Here is an 8875-nt window from a genome sequence, read left to right on the forward strand (position 1 = left end):
CTCTCGCAGGCGGGAGGCGGGGTGGGGGCGGGGCTTCTCCCGGAAGTGCCGCCTGCCAGCGCCGTTTCCACGGCAACGGTGTGCTTCAGCGGGAAGCGGCCGCTCGGGGAGCCTCCGGGGGCGGCGGGAAGATGGTGAGTCTGGCGGGCGAGTCTGGCCTGAGCTCCGGCCCCATGACGACGCAGCTGGTCTGCCTCGCAGGGTTGCTGTCGCCACGTTTTGCTCTTGTCTCGCCTGCTCAGTAAATACAATTCCGAGGCGGCTCCTCAGGGCGAGCGGGCAGCGGGGGGGGGGGGGGTTTATATCGCAGCGCTTGAGGATTAACGGGGCGCTTTTCCAGAGCGGCCTCTTGAGTATCGCGTTTGCCTCGCGAAAAGGCTGCGGGCGAGTTTTAAGCCATTGCCTTCTGAACTGCTCTTTGGGTTTTTTTTTAATCTGTTCCCAACCTTGCGCCCCCTGTGCGCTTTCTCAGCGGCGAGAAAGTCTCCCTTCCTGCCCTGGGGGACTTGCAGTGCTTGCAGCTCCAGGGGTTGAGGGCGGGCCAGGCGAGGGCCCTGTCCATCTCCACACAGGGCCAAAAGCTCAATTAATTTAGCAACCGGGGGGGGGGGATGGGAGCTGACAGGGTGAAGGTCCTGTCTTCAAGGGCCACCCCTCCGTCTTCAAGAGCCACCCCTCTTTCTCCCTCAGCTGCCTCGGAAGGCGAGGGCGCCAGAGTTGGCCTTTTCTAGATGATCTCAGCAGCCAGCCAGGCAGCCAGCGTGCAGAGAGCTCCCTTCTGAAGTCTAGGGTCAAGGTTGCCCTGGTTGTGCCCCTGCACTTCTCTAGGGCCTCAATAGGGTCTTGCTAGCCTGTCTGACTTTCGGATGTAGGAAGCTGCCTCATGCCAGATCCAACCTGCCCATGGAGTCCAGTCCTGTCTGCTCTGTCTGGCAGCTGCTTTCCAAGCCCTCAGGCTTTCCCATTCTTTTGAGACCAAGAGACCTTCTGCATTCAAAGCAGGTGTTCTCTAAGCTATGGAACCTCTGGCTAAGAAGAGAAAATGGACAAAGCTGTTTCTGCTCGTGGGCTATGACACTGCTTTGTACACAAGCAATCCCATTATCCATCTCGCTTAGTATGGTCTACTTTGACCCTTGCTGCTTGATCCTTTATGCTGGAGAGATTGAATCAAAGCAGCAGCTTTGATCTAAGCCAATTGTCCCTCCCATGATGAAGTGTGATTGCCACAACCAGTGTCTGTACTTGCTGCTACTGGGCTGCCGGCTGGTGCATTTGGCTCCCAGCCCTTGCTTGAATAACTGGAGGCACATTTATGGGTAATCTTCCTGTGTTCTAAATGGCACCAGACAAAAAGAGGAGGTGGTGCCACCCTACATGTCTGTCTGTTCTGTAAGTACAACTCCCAGTGACAGCACTCCTTAACTTTTGGGTTGTGTTGGTGATCTTGTGTAGAAGAGGAGAAGGGCACCATGCCAGTGTGAGCCATCTTTCCAGTAGGATGCTGGTGGTCTCCGTCATGGAGAGACCTTGACAGTGCTTTCCTGCAGCCATGAGAATTCTCCCATATCTGACTCCCTTGCAGGCGATGGCACGGCAGCGGGGCGGTCGGGTGCCGCTGACAGCGGCGCAACAGCTGGATAAGAAACAGCATGAGGCTTACTTCCAAGAAATGAGGGAGCTGGAGCACATGAAAAAGGTGCAGCGCGTTCATCAGCTAGAGGTGATGTGGGAGGCTGAAGACCGTGTTGAGGAGAAGCGTCTTGCACGGCTGCTCAGGGAGGAGGAGCATGAGCGGCGCATGGAAGAGGCTATTCAGAGGGTGAGTCGGATTGTCTGGAGGCAGGGAACTCCTCCCCATAATTAAGATCCTGATGATCTGTTGCATATTTGGTGAGTCCCACTGAGTACACTGTGCTGAAGTTTGTGTTCTAAACTGCAAAGGGACAATGAGCCTGGCTGCTCAGCAGATTTGAAGGGAAGAAGGGCCACAGGCTGTAGGTAGGTTAGTGACAGTCGTAGACTGTGATTTATCTCTGGGAAACATGAAACAATTATAGTAATGTTTCACCTAACAAACAGCCTGGGGGGCGGGGCTGTAGGTTCTGCTACCCCAGAGACTCCCAGGGCCTGAATAAGAACTTGATTCTCATGGTTGGTTGAGGCGTCTTGCTCCTAGGGCTTGGAGCATCCCAAGACATCCCTCCCACCTCCATGGCCCCCAAAACTGGATTCCAGGTAGTGAGACAGCTTATACAAGCTTGGTAGAGTTAGCAACAACCTGGCAATGTCTTGTGTAATGAAAAAGGGTTAAAGCTGAATATATGGGTCTTATGCTACGAAATGTTGATGAAGCCTTTCTGGATCTGCATTGCGTGATCTTTAAAACCTTTTTTTCAGATGTTAGGCTGTTGCTTAATCAGAATAAACATCAACTTTGTGCTCACTCTAAGATTAATACTGCTGAAATCTATATCTTCTTTAAAAATGCCAATGTAATTGTAAATATATCTTCTGTCAGTTCAGCACAGTTTAGTATAGCAGGGATCTGAGTGAAAGTGTTCCAGACTGAAGGTATGCAAATGATTTCCATTCCACTGAGGTTTTTTAAGGATTATTGCAGGACACACTAACCATTTCTTTAGAGGCACACTGAACTATCAGACAGTTGCAGGATAATAGTTTAAGAAAATCTAGGCTTTCATTTAAGTTCTAGAATCCAATTCTGATTTGTTAAATTCAATTTTGTGGTCAGGCAGAAGAGAATAAAAGGTTGAAGGAAATGGAGTTGCAACAGGAAGAAAAACTGGCAGCTGAGTTAGCAAGATTAAACCATGAGAAACTCAAAGATGAAAAGATGAGACAGCAAATAAGAGAGACCAGGTATTTCTTTCTTCAATGAATAGGTTTCTTTATAATCCCACATAAAGTTGCAGCTTCCCTAAACTCTAACTGTTATGTTTTTGAACCTACCTAATACTTCTGTTTGATGTCAGAGTTTAGCACTGTTGGGGCATCATGGCAGATGAAGATAATCTCTGTGGTGTGGCGGCATCTTCTTCTTCCCCAAGCTAATAGATGCCAGTCTAGTGGCTTGTCAGAGTTTTAGCATGAACACACTGGGCTGGTAAAAGCTTTCATTTTAATGTTATCTTTTTAAACTATATAAATGTGTTTAAAATCAGATTTGAAAAGTGTCTGCAATGAGATGTGCCAAAGAAAAGAATGAGAGGCAGTTTTCAACACGTTTCATACTTTTTGTCAATTTGGTTTCTAGTATTGAACTTCGGGAGCTGGAGTTGAAGCTGAAATCTGCTTATATGAATAAAGCGAGGGCTGCCCAGATTGCTGAGAAAGAAGCTATAAAATATGAAAAAATGGTAACTGGCTTTATGGACTGTTCCAATCTTGGATCTGCTCAGCGTGTGTGTGTGTGTGTGTGTGTGTGTGTGTGTGTGTGTGTATGACAACTGACTTAAAATCTTGCTTGTTTGGAAAATGGATTGGTCAGTTTAGTTAGATTTTGGATAAGCCTAGCCCTATTGTTTGTTTTCACTGGGAACTTATGGTAAAGGGTAGGAAAGACATTGAATTAATGACAACAAAAATGTTTTACTTCTGAGTAAGCATGCTCAGGATTGCACTGTTAAATAAATAAGTACTACATTTTAGGGAAAAATGGCACTGAAATGGTTTACAATGCATCAGATTTGTGGTTTGGATTTCTAGTCACCCATCCTAGCTTTCAGTTGCTTTTTACAAAGATTCCATTGCCCTTAGTAGCTTCATTTTCATAATTTTATTTCCATGTACTGTTAGTTTAGCTGAATGGATGCAACAGTGTGTGTGGAGAGAACTATTTATTGGTGTCGCAGGTGGAAAAAAATGGATAGTTCCTAGAGGGCTAGGTTAATAGGAGATAAATATATGTAAATAATACGGTTCATCAGCAGTGCACAGTGTCCTTTCACTGGGATGCTAGTCTTCTTTGGAGTTTGTTACTCCATTCTTTAACTTTTTTAAAAAACAGATTAAAATCTTTTCAGAAAGATGATGCAGAAATATACAAAGCAATGAAGGAAGCACAAGAAAAGGCAGAGGAAGAAGAGAGGACGGCTGAGGCAAAGCGGAATCAGGAAAAGCTGCTTTATCAGCAAGAACTGGAAAGGCAGCTTGAGGACCGAGAGAGACAGAGGCAGGCGGCCTATGAGGAGTTCCTCCGAGAGAAGCTCTTGATTGATGAAATTGTGAGAAAAATCTATGACGAAGATGAACGGTTAGTTTGACTTCCTGTGTTTGTGTTTTAAACTTGTTTAGCCTTACTGTTTGCACTTTGAGTTTTGCGGTAAAACTTGCTTGCTTCTTTGTTGCCTGTTAAATGTCACAAAATGTTAAACAGTCTTGGACCTAATGATGCACAGTAATAATTTTTTTCTGGTCTGAGGGGTTCCTTGCTTTATTAATATTTCTGGCTCATGGCTCATCCGTCCAGCCTGCCCTGTGCTTACAGTGCTCACAGTAATGGCAGACCTGCTGCTTCACAGTGAGCAAGTTTTGGGTCTGGTGGCTCCTACCTCAGAGCATTTGAGCTTGACTAGAGGACTTTCAGGCTGTGACAGTCACTTAACTGGGAAAGTTGTCATGAGCACAAAACGGCAGACCCTGGAGTGTCCTTAGCTCCCCGGGGGATGGCTGGGTGTGACACATGGGTTATCTGGGTTACATTTAGAAAAGTTACTAAAGTTTGAGACTTCTCCATAGAGCAAAACAAGGAAGACTAGAGAAAATGAGAGCAACTCAAAGGTTCATAGAAGAATTTAAAAACGATCAAGCTATGAGGAAGAAAAGGCAGCGTGAAGAGATGGAAGAGGAAAACAGAAAACTCAAGGAATTTGCCAACATGTGGCAGGAAAGAGAAGATAACAGGATGGCAAAAATCCAGGAGAATGAGGAGCGGAAGCAAAAGCTCCAGAAAATGGTATTGAAATGCCTCTTAAATTTCCTTCCTTTGATATGAGAGGCAGCAGGTGCCTAAAATCTCCTCCCTCTCCATGACAGCTTGAAGAGGCTCTAGAAAGGGAGCAGCAGGAACGGGAAGAACTTGAACAAATCCGTGAAGAGCTGTATTTTGAAGAACGAGAAGAGGAAAACCGAAAGAAGGAGATGGTAAGTGACTGCAGTTTTTAGTCTTGTTGTGGGCCTGCACAAGAGAGTTTAGCAGAGTTAAATAACAATAATTTAAAAACACATTCCCCTGCCCCCCCAATTGCCCTCCCTGTGAAATAACAGCTTCAAGAGCTTTATTTAGTTAGTTTCCATGGCTTGTTAACCTCCACTACTTCATATTGCTGCAGACATCTTTGTCTTCCTTAAATATACCCCCTTCACGTAGACAAAGCAGTAGCCCTTTCTGTACTTCCTTCTTCCCAAGGGACAGTATCTCATCCAACATGAATTTGTGAGGGTGCTTTGCCAGGCGCCATGTAACGCTCTCCTCCAGGTCTTGCCTGCTTGAGGAGGAAGGCTGCACTTGCCCCAGGATCCTCTCTCTTTCCCATCAGGTGTTCCCATGTCTCATAAAACTGGCTTAGATGACAAGCTATCACAATATAAAGGTATTGAAGCAAGGTTTCCCAAGCTGTGGTCCACGGACCATCAGTGATCCACAGGCCTCTATCAGGTGGTCTGTGGCATGTCTCTGAGGAACGGCAGCAGCAGCAGCTCTGTCACTCAGAACCTGGCGGACCACCTGGAAGGTGTGTGGGATGGGCTGGAAGTGATCAGGGGAGAAAGCACTTGAAAAGGGGCGGGGAAGATTAGCAGCAAAGATAATGTGAGGCTACAATTAAGAAGTTTAATCTGGATTCCATAAAAAATCAAACAGCATGGAGTGCAGTGTGTTACATTTGCTACAAGAGGCAGAAAAATCATTAAATGGTCCTCCAAGACTCTCAGCACTTTTCAGGAGGCCCATGGAGAAAAAGGTTTGGGAACTACTGTATTGAAGGTAGTAGTGCAGGCAACCTCTGGGGGTTGCATTCTGGGTCATTGTATGCATTGGTGGAGTGCACATAAGCCCGCCTCATCCTGTTATGCCCCCATCACACCCTGTTCTGGATCTGAAAATGGCCCATGCGTACAAGGTGGCACATAAAACGGGAGTTGCCGGTATCTTGCCTAACTGTTCACCCTGTGAACTGGCAGTACTTTTTTGTTTTAATGGCTGTTGTATGCTGTACACTCCTTCCCTGTAGGAAGAGTTGGAGAAGAAACTTAGGCAGCGCCTGGAATTGCGCAAAGCGTATGAAGACCAGTTGGCCATGAGGGAGGTGATGCGGCAGGCCATGAAGGAGGAGGAGGAGGCCTTCCGCCAGTCCATGCTGGCCAAGTTTGCCGAGGACGACCGTGTTGAGCAAATGAATGCTCAGAAGCGAAGAATGAAGCAGCTGGAACACAGGAGAGAAGTAGAGAAGCTCATTGAAGAGCGGAGAAAGCAGTTCATTGCAGACAAGGTGAGAAACTGGCCTCTTTTGACAAAACTAGCCAGAGCTAATAAGGCAGCTCTGGGTTCTGTACACAACATTTCAAGTAGGGCAATGCATGCACTTTTATAAACTAAGAAAATCTTTAATAAAAAACATTGCGGGGGAGGGAAATATTAGAGCAACCTATGGCTTTAAAGCCAGAGCAGAAGCATTTTGTTTTTCACAGGGCAAAAATCTCCCATAGCTTCATGAAATTGGTTTTGAACTAGTAAAAGGTAATACATTTTTATACTTCTGTATAGGAACGTGAACTTGAAGAAATGCAGCTTGAAGAAAGAAGGAAAGGCATTGTTAATGACATCATTGAGGAGGAGCGGCAGAAGCTGCTTAAAGAACACGCAGTTAAACTATTGGGATATCTTCCCAGAGTAAGTAGAGACAAATGCAGCTTAATGGGGGTGAAATAGCAGCAGCAGCAGCAAAGTTCCCTGCATTAGGATATCCAGGTAGCATTTAACATTGGAGCAGGGGCAGGCAGTCTTTCCCATGGCTAGCTCTCATCGTTCACATGGAAAATCTATGTGGATTCTGGTGAAAAATGGAATTCTAATCGTGCAAGACTGAAGCCCACATTCACCTGTCTTAAAGGACAAATGAACAAGGCTTAGAGTGGGAAAGATGGGAGAAAAAGTAAAGCTGAATGACTGAAACACTCTTTGGGGGTTTGCTTTGACAGGCAAGGGAGAATGTGCAGTGAGCTCTGCTCCCTCAGTGATACTCTTTACACCAGGCAAACACCTTGTTAGTCTGAAGGGGGGCTGGCTTACTTGCATGTAGGGTTCCCAACACTGGGACAGGAGCCCTGCACATTGGCACTTAGTCTTTCTCACATGCAAACTGAATGTCTGAAAAGGGCTTGAGTTTAAAGGGGGAAGGCAGAGGGGGGAAATGGCATGGGTAGGGTGTTTAACATTTATTTATTTATTTGTGAAAGGGGGGGAATTTTGGAGTGGAATCTTGTTTTGATTCTGGGACAAAGTGGGGAAGGATGGGTTAGTAGAGAAGGCAGGGCAGACCTGTAAAAGATGCTTCCTCGTGTATATTTACTCAGAGTAAAGCCTTGCTGTTTTAAAACAAAATCTTTCACTTTCCGCCACTCCTCACCCTTTCATCCCTGCATTCTCAATATGGTGCTCTAGTTGTTTTTGTACTCAACTGCTGCCTTCCCTCAATTCTCTTTGCCTTCCCCAGAGGTCCCTCTGTGCCCTTGCCTGTCAGTCCCCCTTCAGGTTTTGCTGTTTCTGTCTCTTCACCCCCTTCTCCATCCTTCCTTGCTGAATTTAGTGGCTGCAGTACATAAGGTTATCCCTCTCCCACCAGTTCACACATTGAGGGAGTCTGGCACAGGGAGGCCCTGCAGGAAGGGTGTATACTCTCCTACATGCCTCTGAATCCAGGGAGAGAACTACCTTGGGTATAGTCATGTAGTCTTCCTTGTAACCCTACCCACATATTTTCTGGGCTCAGGTGGCCTGAGATGTTTCCACTGAGATGGGAAATGGGCCACAATCCATGGGAATCTAGAATTTCCAGAAGGGGCTGTAATGAGTGATGGTGAGGTTTAGAAGTAAGGCCTCAAGTTGATCCTGCTGCCTGGCAGTGTGCAAAAATGGCTCCTGGAGCAGCTAGAATGGGAGAATCTGATAGTCTAGAAGGGGCAAGGCTGCTTTGAGATTTATTTTCTCAAAATGCAAAAATCTTACAGCCTTGACCCCTGCTTCCACTAATCCAGAACTTCATACTTGCATATTACAATGCATCACTATAGTGGAAGCTTATCACCAAACTCCAGTTTGGTAAACAGTGCCATTGCCACTTAAGCCAAGTACAGTTAGCAGGATAAAAAGAATTAAATGCAACATAGAACAAAGCACAAACCATTAAATGTTGTGCAAAATAAAAAGTGTTTGAGAACTTTACTGTGCAGGCTAATTCTTACAGACTTCCAGTAACTACAATCTTAAAATGCCTTTTATGGTGTCATATTGAATTGAATATTGTTCTTTGTGTGTTCAGGGAGTTCTTAAAGATGAGCAAGATGTTAACATGCTGGGAGAAGAGTTCCGGCAAGCTTATCAGAAGAGAAAAGGCGATGGGCCAGCACACGACAATTGAGACCTAGGTTTGCTTCAAGAAGTATTCAAAGAAGCCCTGGGACTGTATAGAGTGCAGTGTTCTTACTGCTAGGTAATTTTTGCCTCTAAATCATTCCATGTGTCTTTCAACTGCCTTGCTTTTTATAGTGATAAAATTATTTCTGCAAAAATAGCTACTTTTGTTTGCATTTTGTGCTTATGCTGGAAATGGGGAGCTGAATTTATCTTCACTTG

The 8875-nt window shown here is 45.7% G+C and overlaps 1 protein-coding gene across 1 annotated transcript; it reads left to right on the plus strand.

Moving 5' to 3' along the window:
* The first annotated feature begins 19 nt into the window (after window positions 1–19).
* MNS1 (meiosis specific nuclear structural 1) lies at window positions 20–8813 on the plus strand. The gene is made up of 10 exons (XM_081170635.1): window positions 20–134; window positions 1586–1822; window positions 2756–2883; window positions 3278–3380; window positions 4047–4276; window positions 4762–4978; window positions 5059–5166; window positions 6255–6512; window positions 6788–6913; window positions 8562–8813. The coding sequence occupies exons 1-10, from the start codon at window positions 132–134 to the stop codon at window positions 8658–8660; spliced, it is 1509 nt and encodes a 502-aa protein (XP_081026761.1). The 5' UTR covers window positions 20–131; the 3' UTR covers window positions 8661–8813.
* Window positions 8814–8875: the final 62 nt, after the last annotated feature.

The sequence above is a fragment of the Podarcis bocagei genome, assembly GCF_964188305.1.
Source record: "Podarcis bocagei genome assembly, chromosome: 14".
Taxonomy (NCBI): Eukaryota; Metazoa; Chordata; class Lepidosauria; order Squamata; family Lacertidae; genus Podarcis; species Podarcis bocagei.

Bases quoted from the DNA above. Each gene is read 5' to 3' on its own strand.
- MNS1 (XM_081170635.1), top strand. The intron at 1,823-2,755 runs GTGAGTCGGATT...TTTTGTGGTCAG, and splicing joins TGGAAGAGGCTATTCAGAGG to GCAGAAGAGAATAAAAGGTT. The intron at 4,277-4,761 runs GTTAGTTTGACT...ACTTCTCCATAG, and splicing joins ATCTATGACGAAGATGAACG to AGCAAAACAAGGAAGACTAG.